We start from the raw sequence: 16,071 nt of genomic DNA on the forward strand, positions 1-16,071 counted from the left end.
TAATGTAATAATTTATTTACTTGAGCCCAGATAAGCAAACCACAAATAATACACTATGTTGGCTACACAGTGACAGTTATGACGTGCGAAGCGGCACGTTTTGAACTTTTGTGTGACGCTGTTGTAGTATGATCAAGTAGGGTGTTAAGTTACAAAAAAAAACAATAAGTTAGAATATGGAGTAGATAGGTTTCTGACCTACAGCAACAATGTTCTTGCACAACATTATGCAAGAACACTAGAACAGTGAAAGTAGTTGATCTTCAAGCCCACAAAAGAGTTGAAATGTGTTGAGCTTATTAATATGCAAACGCGTTAAAACAAATCTATTCACACACAAGGAGTGCAATGCTGATCCAAGCAAGAACGCAGGCGTTGTGTCGCTACCCGTCTGAAAAGACTACAGTATACTGTAGGTATGATGTTCTTAACTGTCTATATTACTATTTATTATTGTGTTTTTATTTGGTTGTTTGTGTTAGGGAATTTCTAGATAATGCAGTGATACGCAAGATACATATTGTACATTGTATGCATTGGTCAGACAGACTAGAGACTAGTTAGGCTGTGATGTCACACTAACAGAATCCCTTTTATGCCCATATACAGTATGGAGTTTCCTGATGTCATCAATATTAAGGCCATATCTAACAGGACTTCATGGGAAAGTCCTATGATGACCCCTGGTACCCATATATGGAGATCCATGACCTGTATATGGAGATATGCTGTGAGAGCCCAAACATGCTTACTCAGTTATTCGTTATGTGAAAGTCCTATGACGTCTATGACATCTGACATCATACCCTTTTATGCCCATACGTGGAGATCCCTGCCTGTAGAACCAGCCACACAGATATGGATTATCTTGGCCATCTGTCTTGGCCATATATGGATTCTGTTAGTGTGGTATGTGGATAATGTGACCTCCATACTATATATGGGTAACTGGTCCGATATACATCACTGGCCAGATGGCCAAGAATTGGCGTCTTACTAGTGATATATTTCTCTGTTGGATGGAAACCTCAAATGTCCAGAATGTGGCAGATCGATAAGCTTTTGAGCTTGCAGATTTGCCACTTTTAATGCTTTTGTGTGACACTGTAGTATGATCAAGTACGGTGTAAATTTACGAGAAAGAAAAAACTAAAAGTTAAAATATGCAGATAAAAGGTTTCTGGCTGACAGCAATGATATGGTTATGGGTGTGTTAATACTGTGATGATGGTTCTTACATTGAACAGCAGAGCAGGAAAGGGTGTGTAACGTTCCAAGTGGATTAGACTCAGGCTGTTTGGGAGCTGGCCTTCTCTGGCTCCAACGAAAAACAGTCTGGGGGCACAACGTGGTTCAAACAATCAAGGATGGATTTTAGGAAGGCCATTTGAAAATAGCCAATCTACAAGCTCACAGTGAGCTTGTAGATCTGTTATTTTCAAAGCATTTTTATCCACACGTTTCCAACGGTTACAAGCCCACAATCGTTGCAACTGCGACGCAACGTGAGCTTGTATGTCAGCTGTTCTCCGGATGTGTTCCACACATAATTCTGCAGTAAATTCCTGCGGAAACAGGTGGATACACTTGGAAACTTGTGAAATGGGACATTCTGTTGAATGAATACGTTTACTTGAAGTATATTTTTATGTGAATACCGGTACTTTTTGTACTCAAGTACATTTTAAATACTGGACTTTTATTTGCAATAGACTAGAGTATTTCTACCTTGTGGTATTGCTGCTTTTACTTAAAGGGGAAGACCACCCATTTTCAATATTGAACTGTGTCATTAATATACCTTAGAGGAGTTGTATATTAATGACATATTTCAATATTGCAAGTTGCATATAATGATGCTATGAGAAAATGTGTGTGTACCTTGAGGCAGCGATGATGGAAGCATTGAGTCCACCATAGCAGGACATGGCTACTGATACAGGAATGATCCACTTGAATGGACCCAGCACAGCATTCCCAAATGTCTGAGGCCGGCTACAGACCTAAAGGCACAAAAACGAGTGCGTGTCGTGTGGGGGAGGCGGGGGGCAGACACAGCACAATGCATTCCGGATGGGAGTCGAGTGGTTTGAAGTCGAGTGCGAGTCGTGTGGTGTTGTGTGGTTGGGTCCAACTTGCTCACGACTCGCACTAGACTTCAAACCACTCGACTTCCATCCGCAATGCATTGTGCTGTCTCTGCCCCCCGCCTCCCCCACACAACTCTCACTCAACTTGTGCGTTCCAGTCTGATTGCAGCCTGAGGAGTCAGGAGCACAACCCCACTCATTAAGAACTCATTGATCTAAGCTAGGGCTGCGACAGATAATCCAACTAATTGTTTTAATTAATTATAAGAAATAATTGTTTAGAACTTTAGATATAATAATACAATACAAATCTGCCGATTTTCTTCAGAATATGTATGATATATTGGGGCACTACACTTTATTGCGACCGTAGGTCGCATTTACTATCAAACCCTGCACAAAGTGTAAGTAACTCCGTCAGTCTGTCTGTCACACCTCACACGTCACACTCTTGCCCTGCTCATATCTCCGCAACCGTTGCCCCGATCCATGCCAAATTTTGCACACACACTCCTTGGCTGCCAAACTACAAACTACACCCGGAGCTCCAGGGACCCCCAGGTCCCTGGGGGACCCCCAGATGTAAAACATGACCAAATGTGCTAAACTGACCAAATGACCACCCCAACGGGGCTGCTCACGGGGAATTCCCGGGGACCACCGACTCCTGGTGCTCCAGAACGGATGCAAAAGTGGTGGCGCCCCCAGTGGAGGACCCCCTACACTGCAGCTCACATAAAATGCCGTAACTCCGGCTAGGAGCGACCGGGACAGCCGGGGCCGGTACCTATTCGTCCGCCTTGCCGGCGCGGAGACCCCACCCCTCATTTCTCACATGGCCCTCTTCTAGCGCCACCATGAGGCCGATTCTTGCAAAACACATTTTTGGACACTGCTCCTACAATTTTCGCCCTAAAATCACGCAAATCGGTACACAGTATGTCCACACTCATCCCATCAACATGGATCAGGAAGATTTTGGCAAAACACATTTTTGCCCTATTTGTGGAGATAAGTGACCTACGGTCGCTTATCTCCCGATTAGGGAGCCTTACTGGTTTACTCTATAGAGTACAACGTCTCTGTACATTCTATTGGTTACCAAATAGGGCTGAAGTGGTTAATGTATGTTTTGTAATAACAATCCAAGTTGTGGCAACTGAGAAAATAATATTTTGTATTAGGCTATAAAATTAAGTAATACAAATAAACAGTGTGTAGGGGGAGTGACATAGGCTTAATGGTTCAGCCTGAACGGGATCGAACCGGGTTCAATGTCATTCATTTGAACCCATGTGGTTTGTGTCCTTAAACTAACCACTGCGGGTTAGGGTTAACCATCGGCTCTGCTTCTAATCTTTCAAGCAACGTGTAGCAGTCGGTTAATTAAAGAAAGAAAGAGACACTTTGCTGATGTTTGTCTGGACTCTTCACCTGTGACCAATCCGGTGTAGTTCAACAACCCTGCATGTCCAGAGCTTGAACTCCCACTGGCATAATAGGACCCAGGATCACTGAATCACTCAAGCCTCTCCACCACGGCAAGGTCACAGCAAGAGGAGAGGAAGTGGCCCTTAAAAGGGCAGTTGGTTTAAGAGGACCTCTTTTTTTCTTTTTCTTTTCTTTTTTTTTCGTCGCTTGCACAATGCACACTGATATATGTGGCTGTGACCAGTGAACTTAAACTTTTCAATCAGCAGCGCAGATGCTCAGAGCAAATTCCATCAATTCCTCTTTGAAGTGATCGAATTGGGAACAGGCCTGCGCCCACTCGGACATGTTGTACATCATTTCATCATCTCGTGGACAGGTGCTCATATCCGTGGGCTCTTCTGCATCTGGACAGCCAGGAAAGGCGCTCCAATCCGTTGGTGCGTCTTCAGCATCATTATCTTGGGGAAAGGCGCTCACATCCGTGGGTGTGACTTTATCATCATCATCATCTTGTGGACAGGTGGTCACATCCGTGGGTGTGACTTTATTGCGACCGTTAGGTCGCACTTACTATCAAAACCTCCACAAACTGTGAGTCAAGTCAGTCAGTCAGTCAGTCAGTCAGTCAGTCAGTCAGTCCGTCAGTCCGTCCGTCCGTCCGTCCGTCCGTCCGTCCGTCCGTCCGTCCGTCCGTCCGTCCGTCCGTCCGTCTGTCACACCTCACACGTCACACTATTGCCCTGCTCATATCTCCGCAACCGTTGCCCCCGATCCATGCCACACACACTCCATGCCTGCCAAACTACAACCTCCAAGGACCCCCGGAGCTCCAGGGACCCCCAGGTCCCTGAGGGACCCCCAGATGTAAAAAATGACCAAATGTGCAAAAATGACCAAATGACCACCCCAACGGGGCTGCTCACGGGGAATTCCCGGGGACCACCGACTCCTGGTGCTCCAGAACGGATGCCAAAGTGGTGGCGCCCCCCAGTGGAGGACACTCCACTGCAGCTCACATAAAATGCCGTAACTCGGGCTAGGAGCGTCCGGGAGAGCCGGGGCCGGTACCTATTCGTCCGCCAAGGCAACGCGGAGACCCCACCCCTCATTTCTCACATGGCCCTCTTCTAGCGCCACCATGAGGCCGATTCTTGCAAAACACATTTTTGGACACTGCTCCTACAGATTTTGCCCTAAAATCACACAAATCGGTACACACTATGTCTACACTCATGTCATCAACATGGATCTGTCCCATATAGCGCCACCATCAGGCCGATTTTTTCAAACACATTTTTGGACACTGCTCCTACAGATTTTGTCCTAAAATCACGCAAATCGGTACACAGTATGTCTACACTCATCTCATCAATATGGATGTCCCATATAGCGCCACCATCAGGCCGATTTTTTGAACCACATTTTTGGACACTGCTCCTACACATTTTGCCCTAAAATCACGCTGCAACCTGACGGTCGCTTATCTCCCGATTAGGGAGTCTTACTGGTCATCATCATCATCATCATCATCTCGTGGACAGGTGGTCATATCCGTGGGCTCGTCTTCATCTGGACAGCCAGGACAGGCGCTCCAATCCGTTGGTGCGACTTCATCAACATCATCTCGTGGACCGGCGCTCAAATCCGTGGGCAGGTCTTCATCATCATTATCTCGTGGACAGCCACGTCTTCGCCGTGGGGGTCGCAGTTGAGTGTTGAGGCATAGAAAGCCTGGTGATGCGAGCAAGGTTAGTTGAGGCATGACTGAATCAGGGCTTTGACCGCCTCACCAGAGATCACGGGCTGGAACTTGTCAGAGGCAAACTCGCAGACGAATCCCGTTTCGCTGGCCACCAGCAAGAGGACCTGGGTTCCCGTCAGCATGGAGAGCTCCTTGACCTTTTTCATCATATTGATCCTACGCTTGCTGAAGGTCTGGTGTCGCCTCACCGTGTCCTTGATGAATTCAATGTCTATCTTCACGCGGCCACGTGACTTCTTCTCCTTGGGTTTTTGCAGTGGGACAGTCTTCTTCTTCTGCCCTGCCTCACGCTTCTTCACCCCTCCTCTCATCCTCCTCTTGCTGCTGCCGTCTCCAGGTGAACCCATGGAGTCATATTCATCTGCTGTACAGGTGGATATGTTGTCTGAGTCGCTGCATGAAGGTCTATCTCTGAGTCGGTACATGTTGACTGAGTTCATAAGAAATGCACAAAGTCACACCAATGTGACACAAGTGATCACTGTTACCTGTGTGGCTGTGATCTCCTTGTATAGCGCCGAATTCTGCCACGTCACAATCTGTGACAAGTTCTGATTGTTGATGATGACCATACATGGTGGCCACGTCACAATCTGTGACAAGTTCTGATTGTTGATGATGACCATGCATGTTGTTTGGTTACACGCGTAGCCATAGCAACCGTAGTAGCAACGCGCAGCGCGACGAAACAGCTGTTTCTGAGTCCAAAACGAATGTAAACAAACTACACGTGTGAGGTGGCATCTGCGATCCCAACATAGGCCTAACACGGATACACCTCACTTCATGGGGCTGCGAGTTTAGAAACTCGCTAAGGGAAGGAGCGCTCGTTTTCAGTTAGTTTTCAGAACCACCGGTTCAGCCAATCACAAGCTTCAAAAATGAGTGCGGGGCGTGGTTTCCCTTAGCAAGCCTAGAGTTTCTAAACTCGCTGACCAGCGCTGTTTCTGACCCCGCAGTGGCAGGACTCTCTGATTAGACGGCTCTGGTAGTTACAAATGACAAATGTCAGCAATTTGGCTACTCGTCATTACTCAATAGAAGGTGAAAAAAAAGATTACATTCTGAAATTACCTGTAGGCCTATATATTTATCCCACGAATCACGATGCAATGCGGTTGCTATGACAACAACAACTTACACAAAACTCTGGCGTAACGTAAATTACTACCAACACATCTAGAATGTTAAACAATATAGGCATATCTCTCGTTGTTTTAAACACGTCTAGAATGTAGCTATGTGTTGAATTAAACTGATAACATATATGTCCAGTTTACCGTAGGCCTACTGCTGTACACTGCGGTGTGTGTAATAGCTCTGTTTTGCCACAAGATGGGGCACTTACCTAAGGTTCCGTGTTGTTTGTGTGACCTAAAACTATTTAAATATTTATATTTAAGAGAAAAATAGGGGGATTAATAAATGTAACCTGATTTCTTCAGGAAAGGCTCTTGAACAAGGCTATCTTGTTACCAACTGCATGAATGTAGGCCTAATTCTACCAATCCCGTAGTTTTGAAAGTGTCTTTGAGTCTTTATGCTAGCATGCAAGGTCAAATGATGAAAGGGAGAAGAAAAGGAGGGCAGGATTGTGCTAGCATGCAAGGTCAAATGATGATCATGTTCTTTTGTTTCTTTATTCATGCTTACTTGGTATTTTATTTAGTTTGGCCTTTAATTGTTGCACATTTAATGCTTTGTAATTCATGAAACGAATTATGATAATCATGGATCATATTTAGTCATTTAAAATTCAATAAAAGAATGTAATGAATTGTACCCTGTCAAAAACAGAACATTAAAGTTTAAATTGCTTTGAGCCCTTTTCACTTTTTGTTATCATGTCTATAGAAATATTCATTCAATATTTATGAAGATCTTTTGAAAATAGCAGAAACTCAAAACAAGATGTGAGCTTGTAGATCTAGTATTTTCAAATGTCCACATTTAAATAGTAGCCTACCATTACAGGGCTGAAGTGGTTACTGTATGTTTTGTAATAATAATTCAAATCAAAGTTTTCAAATAATTGTAGTGGAGTAAAAAGTACAATATTCTTCTCAGGTGTAGAGGAGTATAAGTAAGATATAGAAAATTGGACATAATGTACTTTAGTAAAGTAAATGTACCTCAAAAAGGTCACACTCTCAATGTCACTATTCCACCACATGACTCTGCACCCTGTGTCCTAAACACAAATGAATTGCACTGGCTTTGCATAAGGCCAAGCAAGTTGATTTTTATTACAAGCTTATTTGCATACAGTAAGTATGATCCTTCACATATTCTTGAGACAACAAGGGTTCATATTTTAGATTGCAATTAGAAAAAAGTAAAGGTTAGTGTTGAAATGTTTTAATTTACTTTGTTCTATATCACTTTAGCATGTTTAGAAATGTTGATTCCAGTGCATGCAAGTGTTTAGACAAAATAAGCCAGTGATTTCTTTATTACTATTTACAGTAACACTACTAGTCACATCTGCCCATGAAAGATTGTTGTGCATCTTGGGAATGGGCATATTGGGCCAGATTCATCAAGCACTTTATGGCCATATTATGCTCATATTTTGATCGTACCAGCATTTCTGACAATTCCCACGTTGGTGGTCAGATTCAGCAATGTTAATTTGTCAGGGATTTATGCTGGGAATATATCAGGAAATATACCAGCTCAGAGACTGACTTAACAGGGCGCAAAGCTTGCTTATGTCATTATGTTTCATGCAAAATCAATTTCTCTTTTCAAATCTTTTTATTCATTTTTAAAGAGAAATTACCCCAGAGGTGGGTAAACAGTCTCAGGTGCATACATCTTGTCATAAACATATCAATGCATGTATTATGTATGTGAGTGAGAAAAAAAAAATCCCCTATTCCCCCTCCCCCACCCTCAATCCCCAGGATTGTTGCACAACAGTTTAATTAAAAACAAAAAATATCTATATCTGCAAGCAGCGATAAAGTGGCCAAGCCAGAAAAAGTAGGAAAGGAAAAAAAACAGGAAAAGCACGATAAGTGGGAAAATAAATCAAAGAAAAACTAGAAGCAGTGTTCTTCCGAGAACAGGTCTCCGGCAGGTCAGGTAGGTTTTTTTTGGCCTCCTGGTGGCTCTATAATAAGCCAAAGTGAAAAGGGTGCCACCCGTTCTTGGGCCTTTCACGGCAATCAGACGATGCATGCGGGATTTGAGGCATTTTGTTCCAAAAATGTGTATGGCAAAAGTTGACCCGCTGGTGGCGCTAGGCCAATACAGGCCAATGTGAGAAGGGTGGAATCTGCTCCTTGGTCTAGAGGGAATGTGCATTGTGCGTGCAAAATTTCACACACATTCATGATTTGAAGCATTTTGTTAAAAAAGGAGCAATCCTGCACTGCAAACTTTGGAATCCAATGTTAGCCAATCTACTATTACATTTTTCTTAGAGCCGCATCCCACTTCCACGCCCATTTCGCCTCCACTTCAACTCATAGCCAGAGCAGATGTCGGTAGAGTGTAGGGAATAAAACCGCCCATAACTCTATCATTGGCCCCCCCGTTGCCATGGTGACCGCCGTCCATTGGCTCGTATTCCCAGCTATGGGACCAGCGGATCCGAGGAATTTTTTTTTTTCTCATTTTTTTTTTCTTTTTTCTCAAATTTTTTTTTCTCAAAAAACTTTTTTTTTCTCAATTTTTTTTCTCTAAAATTTCTTTTTCTCAAATTTTTTTTTCTCAAAAATGTTTTTTTTTCTCAAAAATGTTTTTTTTCTCAAATTTTTTTTCTCTAAATTTTTTTTTTAGAAAAAAAAATGTTCTCAAAATTTTTTTTTTAGAAATTTTTTTTTCTCAATTTTGTTTTCTCAAAAAAAAATTTTTTTCTCAAAAATGTTTTTTTTTCTCAAAATTTTTTTTTCTCAAAAAACTTTTTTTTTCTCAAAAAACTTTTTTTTTCTCAAAAAACTTTTTTTTTCTCAAAAAAATTATTTTCTCAAAAAAAATTATTTTCTCAAAAAAAACATCAGATCGTGGCCACCCTGTACCTCAGGGATTTGTTTTCGACGAATATTTACTCCTATGGACGCAACGCGACGACCTAGAGGGGAGGCCGACCTTCTAGTTATATAGAATATGACATATCGGATAAATCCGTCATGATTACATCACTGTAGAGCTACTGTGTACTGATTTGTGTGATTTTTGGATCAAATCTGAAGGAGTAGTATTGAAGAATCTGTTTTACATGCTGTAAGTCGGCCTTCTGGTGGCGCTATAAAAGGCAGATGTGAAAAATGCAGGGCATAGGTTTTTCCTTGGCCTCTGGTAAGTGTGCATAGAATGTTTTACTCGGTGGAGTTATAGGTAAAAACACAAATTGGCCTCTACACAACATGTATGCAAAAGACTGTATGCAACAGACATAAAATACTGTGATACTATTCACCTGTACAGTTTATGATGCTGTACATGATATCATTGTAATCCTTTGTAGACATCACATTGTAGACATCACATAGTTTCTATTGATGTATGAAGAAAAACCTTCTATGTAAAGTGCCACGGTATTTTATAGTTTTTTTTTTCATATTTTGGAGGCTTGGGGTAAAAGTAATCGGAGTATTTCTGAAATTTTTGAGTGACCGTATTTTCTTTCACTCAGAACAGAAAAATTACAACCACGTTCAGTGCAATCAATTGCACAACGGCCAGTAGAGAAAGGCTTGTTTTAAACCAGAACATGATCTGGAGTTAGATTACGAGATGAATACATTTTTGTGACAGATAGCGGCAGATAGCAGATCTACAAGCTTGCAGAGCAGCACTCGGTGCCGCGCTGTGAGCTTGTAGATCTGCTATCTGCCGCAGATAGCAGATCGCTAAAGTATACTTTAGCTATAGATAGCTAAAGTATATAATAATTAAGGCCCCTCCACCTTGGGCCCTAGTAACTCAGTCCCACTTTTCCCACCCTTGTGATTCCCCTGATGGCGCATCTTATTCGGCGGTTGTTGTAGGCCACTGATCAGTGTCCATGGTGATTAATTCTCTGGTGATAGGTCTGTCAGCTGCTGCTGTTCCAATCCTTTCGTGTCTTCTGTACCATTGTGTTGAGATGCACCTATATTGCTGTGGAAAGAAGGCAAGAGTGACAGAGCTTTAGGGAGATTTGAAAATCGCCCCCACTTTGTCATTATGGTTGTGTGTGACAAGTAATATGACATATATACGGTACAGTACTTGCCAAAGTCTGATTTCCTCAAATGTTTTTAAGAAACTTTAATAACATTTGTAATTTGCAACGTTAATTGTGGCTGTTGCAGGCCTATAATTACCCAATTCACAAATGTTATACTTTTATGTTGATTAGCTTAGTATAATGATATCACAGGAATCCTTGAAATCTACTTTCAGTTAGTTTGTCCGTTTAGCTGATGTCACATTACAAAACCAAATGGCACAAAAACAACAACATTTGTTATATTGACATACATTTTCTCAAATTTGCTTTTCCGATAATCAGTCCTTTTCTTCGTCCTATGGAGTAGGACCATGTCACAGATGAATACTCCCTGTTGAAATTAAAAATTGTACAAATTGAGACATGTCATTTCATATGGAGCAGATATTAAAGAAAATAAATGTTCAAATTTGTGTTGTTTAGAATATTCATCATGGCATCATAGATTGCATAACATTATATCCAAAAACTATAGATCTGTCATTTTTAAGTTAATTCTTAGCAAAGTGTTCAAAATGAATTACACTTACAGCACCCAACAACGCCAGTGCTGAGCCTATATTGATGCATGTTGGGATTATATCAAACTTTCCAGCCTAAGAAAGACAGTGGAAATTACAAGTAGGTTAGTTAAAAAATAATCACACATAGTGTGTCACTTGCACACACAAAAGGCCTGGGTTGCCATCGTCCAAAATAATCTCCATATCCAAGAATAAATGACAGTTGTTACACGTTTTCTTGAACATTTCAATTGACACGTTTCTGTCTGGTGTTGTATTTCCCATACCTTTCCATGTACCGTGATGTCAAAGCGCACGCCGTAGACTTTGAATAAAGTTCGGTAGCTTTCCCCTGCAGCATTTTTGTAATAGTGAGCGTATCTGTTAAAATAACAACATATTACTGTTCAGTATTCATGTCCATTTAACTATGTATCAATCCACACACACACACACACACACACACACACACACACACACACACACACACACACACACACACACACACACACACACACACACACACACACACACACTGAAATTATTAAGTGAAGCACATAATCAACCAGTAAATGAAATAAAATGTGTTAAAATGGTGAGAAGTAGGGCTATATAAAGGTTTGGTTAAAATATATATATATTGATCGATTACTACAGAGCCTGTCTCTCTAATCTCTTTAGGCGTTCCATAATCTGGGATATCTAGCATGCCCCAATAGAACATCTTAAACATCCCAGCCCTAACACATTAGCAGCTTTATAAACAAGTAGAGGGACTTCAAAGGTGATGTAAGTGATATCTTCTGGTTTTAAAAAATATAAGGAAAAAACTGCTGTAAAACATGTTCCCATGGTAATCATTTCTAGTCATATTAAATGAGTACGAGTAGCCTAGTTCACTCCCAAAGTGACTTGTTTTCTATTGATTACTCACGCTATGGAGACTTGAGTTCAATTTAGAAACAAATTATTTGTCGCATTCAAGACAAAAATGTGATTTAGTAAATATATTGATTCCAGATGGGGGACCGAAATGCATTTGGGTCCCCATTTGGAATCAATGGGGGTAAATTCATTGGAATCATTTTTTTGTCTTAGGAATGCAACAAATAAATGGCATGAGTAATCAATAGGAAGAAAATACCGGTTCCGCGTCATCAGCGCCCACACCCTAGGTGGGGTTGGCGATAGGGCCTTTCTGTGTGGAGTTTGCATGTTCTCCCCGTGTCTCCTAGGGTTGATTCCCTCACAAAACCATGCACGTAATCCTAGAATCAATAATGCCTCCCTGGCCAGCCGGGACGCTTGATGGAGGGGAAAGGAACTGGTTGGAATAACGTGTTCCTTCCACGCGCTACGTCCAAACCAGGGAAATCTCCTCTGTCAGCATTACCCCGAATTAGAATTTGGAAAGCTGCACGTCGGAAAGTTCAAGGTTCGGTGGTCGGAGACAGTATGGACAGGCCTTTAAGTTAAGGTATAAGAAAGAGCTGTTACTTAAGACAATCAAAATACAGTATTGTCTAACTGGCTGAAGTGCAAATCACCTGAAGTTAAAACCTGTCGACGACGTTATATTGTTGGAGGCATTGATGTCGAGACAAGTGAAGTGATAACGTGGATCACAATTTCCCTTGTCAAGGTCACAGTTCCACTCTATTAGAATGGCAATCAACCCTCCCTTGAAAAAAAGAAGAGAGCACAGTTTACAATCAATCAATCATTACAAATGTGAAGAAATACCAAATACTGTAAATTCAAAGCAGAGCATATTCAAAGCCAGTGTTATGATTTATAGTATGCTAACTCAAATCTTCCACATATATATATATATATATATATATATATATATATATATATATAATCTCAAGCTAAATCTTCTTCCTTGACGTTTTTGGAATAGTTTTTTCATCAACAAGATCTCAACATGCACCTTTTGATAGGACAAGTGACACAATTCCAGTTGTACTGATACGAGGTCAATTAACTCTAGTCTCACATATAACAGCGTTTTGAACCGGAAATACACATATGACTTCACTTGTTTCCAGTTAAAACCTCAAATGGAGCTGGAAAAAAGCCCTGAGCCAGACATAGCGATAACTAAGCTAAGCACATAAGCACAGCACTCTCGGTATAGCTATTAGAGCAATATACCCCGTGGATAGAACGGGCTAGGCATTGAAGAGTCCTAACAGACATCCGTCAGAGGTTCTGCCGGAGAGAAACAAACTTGCGTCAGAGCCAAGGCAGAGCCAAATGGAGCTATGGGAGAATGAAACTGAAAAGGATATGCCAAATTCTGGAAACCTGGGATTACTGTTATGCACAGAGTTTATAGACCCTGTAAGCCAATTTCTGCTGGTTCTCATATTAGCCATGTATGCCATGTTACTGCACCAGGCGCCAATTGTTTAGACACACAGCAGGTGTAAACATTTCCTGACCTGGCAGAGACCTGTGCCCCAAAGCACTTTTTCGAGTTCTGAATCAATTTTCTGTAGCAAGTTAGGTGACATGACATCAGAAGGTGCATGAAGAACCATTAATGGGTTGAACTTCACCCCCTAACCCTAACCCTAACCCACTTAACAAATATAATAAATGTTAAAATACTGGGACAAATGAAACTAAAAACGATACAAATCTGTAAAACTAACTGAAGTGGCCATGTCCTGGAAGTTGTGTCCCGCTTTGTTAGCAATGTCTCCAAGGCGAAAGATGGGGCAGTAGGGATCTAAGTCCTCATCATACCGACAACTCTTCAGATAAGATTCATTCCCTTCCCCGACATTGGACCTGAGTTTTGAAGAACAAATAGGCACACACGCGCACACGCAAGTGCACACGAACACACGCGCGCGCACACACACACACACACACACACACACACACACACACACACACACACACACACACACACACACACACACACACACACACACACACACACTTTACATTGCATAGTGGTAGGATAATGATGGAAGGTATTTAGTTAACAACTTTTAAAGGAATCCGGGTCATTGTTTCAAATTGCTTACTTTGAAAAGCCAAATTTGGGGAAACTAATGAAGTTTTTGATGTAGATGGTGAAGTTTTCTGCCTTCAACAGATGTCCTCTGTAAAAGAGTAGGGTTCGTTATTCCATTACACAGGTTGTTAATGTGTGTGGATTACTTATGTCTTATTTCTAGTTTTAATAGCAAAAGAAGGACACAAAAAAATCAGTTCTCAGTCATACACTTCCTGTGTGTGTCATGATGTGAGTTGCAAGAAACAAACCCACAAACGTGGAACAGAGTTCCAAAGTCAGGTTTCAGGTATTAGGTAAACCTTTGCAATAAAAAACACATGTACTAGTGCTGTTCCTTACTGTGGTTTGACATGTCCCTCAACAGGACACCAGCCATATATTTCACAGGTACCATTGGAGTTGTTATCCTTTTTCAAACACCGACCAGTCCTAACTCCTTCAGAGAGCATCATAAAAATGAATTAGTCCATGGGAGAGATGTATAAAGTACAGAGGGGGAAAAAGATTAAAAAAAAAAAAAATCGGTTCAAATAAAACCTCAGCGTTCCCCATTATCCTCAGTTAGTATTTCTGGTTTAACTTATTAGTATTAATAGAACAGTGAACTAATTAGTCTTTCAACAATACCAAGCCAAGCTATCCAGTCTCTCAACACTAAAACACAATCTCATTTCAAATAGATAACAGTGCATGCAAAAGAGAGAAAAAAGGAAACAACACTGGAGTACATCCCACCATGTCCAGCCACGACAGTCTCTCCCTCCTTACAGTCCTCGTTGCCTGTACAGTGGCCATACAACACCCTGAAACTCTGCAGACAAACATAACACAATATAGCTGCAGTTCAATAAACTGACACTTATGAGCAGAGCTTCATTGGCTTCAGTTCATTGGGTGTACTATTGTGGGTGGCAGGCACCATTGATTGATTGATTGATTGAAGAATTTATTAGAAGTTTGCAATACAAAAGGGTACAGTCATGACAGTACAAATCACTGGTACAAGGTCAACTAAAAGGAGATCCTATAAAGCCGAGGCTTATTTCCACAGGAACCACACTTTAAGTATTGACAAACACACACACACACACACACACACACACACACACACACACACACACACACACCGCAAAGACAGACTTAACCACATGGAATGCCTATATTTTGGGTATGTCATCATAGGATTTTCTTTTTTCTTTTTTTTTAAATCAGCGAAAAAGTGTTGCATCGTGACACATTGTGAGTTTGTAGATCAGCGACGTTTTGGTGCAATACTGTCATAAAAATTGCAATTTGTCTTCACAACCTTTCTTAAACAAAGCCAGGGCCTATAGGGTGTGCCAAATGTAGTTCTAAGAGCGGCCATTTCCTGGGTAAACACAGCCTTACACAGGTGTTCTGATTAGACTATAGCATTAGTTCTATGCAATCAAACAATTGAAACACCTGTGTTTTGACCCAAGAAATGGCCGCTAAGGACTACAATGACGTAGCCGTTGGCACACCCAATACACTAGCATAAGTGAAGGGGACAAGGTCACGATTGAATGGGGTAGCAGAAGTCAGAGAAAATAATCTACCCTTAAATTGTTGACAGGTATGTTGAAGAAAACAATAATGTCAACATTTATTCACCAAAATATATCCTTCGTGTGGAAAATATGACATACTGCTCAGTCATGCCCAGCATTATACTGTAGCATCACAACACACACAGATTGTATTGTCTGTGATCTGATGAATCAATCAATAGGATCTAAATATAAATTGCAGACTCAGAGCTACCGTATAGTAGACAGGGCAATGTTTATACATTGTAGGGCATTAACGAAAAAGTCGACAAGTCTTCATTACACAAGTCGACTCCCACCAGAGAAAGTCCAAAGTCGAAGTTGAAAAACGTAACTTTCTATTGTGAAAATAGCAGAACGCCTCGCCTCGCCTGAGCTGATAACTTGGTCCAGATTATCATTAGAAGACAGTACAACTGTTTTGCAACTCAAGCATTGTACAAAGTACAATAGTTC

At 41.3% G+C, this 16,071-nt stretch overlaps 1 protein-coding gene across 1 annotated transcript in view; it reads right to left on the reverse strand.

The window, feature by feature from the left end:
* Window positions 1-5,273: 5,273 nt before the first annotated feature.
* LOC308285157 (P2X purinoceptor 5-like) overlaps window positions 5,274-16,071 on the reverse strand; it is a gene marked incomplete at both ends in the record, with an annotated part of 13,892 nt that continues 3,094 nt past the window's right edge. Inside the window, 9 exons of the mRNA XM_080725874.1 lie at window positions 5,274-5,716; window positions 10,775-10,838; window positions 11,038-11,103; window positions 11,298-11,391; window positions 12,558-12,691; window positions 13,671-13,809; window positions 14,052-14,129; window positions 14,384-14,473; window positions 14,773-14,855. Coding sequence (XP_080582000.1) covers window positions 5,274-5,716; window positions 10,775-10,838; window positions 11,038-11,103; window positions 11,298-11,391; window positions 12,558-12,691; window positions 13,671-13,809; window positions 14,052-14,129; window positions 14,384-14,473; window positions 14,773-14,855 — 1,191 coding nt within the window. The remainder of the gene's footprint in view (window positions 5,717-10,774; window positions 10,839-11,037; window positions 11,104-11,297; window positions 11,392-12,557; window positions 12,692-13,670; window positions 13,810-14,051; window positions 14,130-14,383; window positions 14,474-14,772; window positions 14,856-16,071) is intronic.

Source organism: Nannobrachium achirus (genome assembly GCF_963921795.1).
Source record: "Nannobrachium achirus genome assembly, chromosome: 5".
Taxonomy (NCBI): Eukaryota; Metazoa; Chordata; class Actinopteri; order Myctophiformes; family Myctophidae; genus Nannobrachium; species Nannobrachium achirus.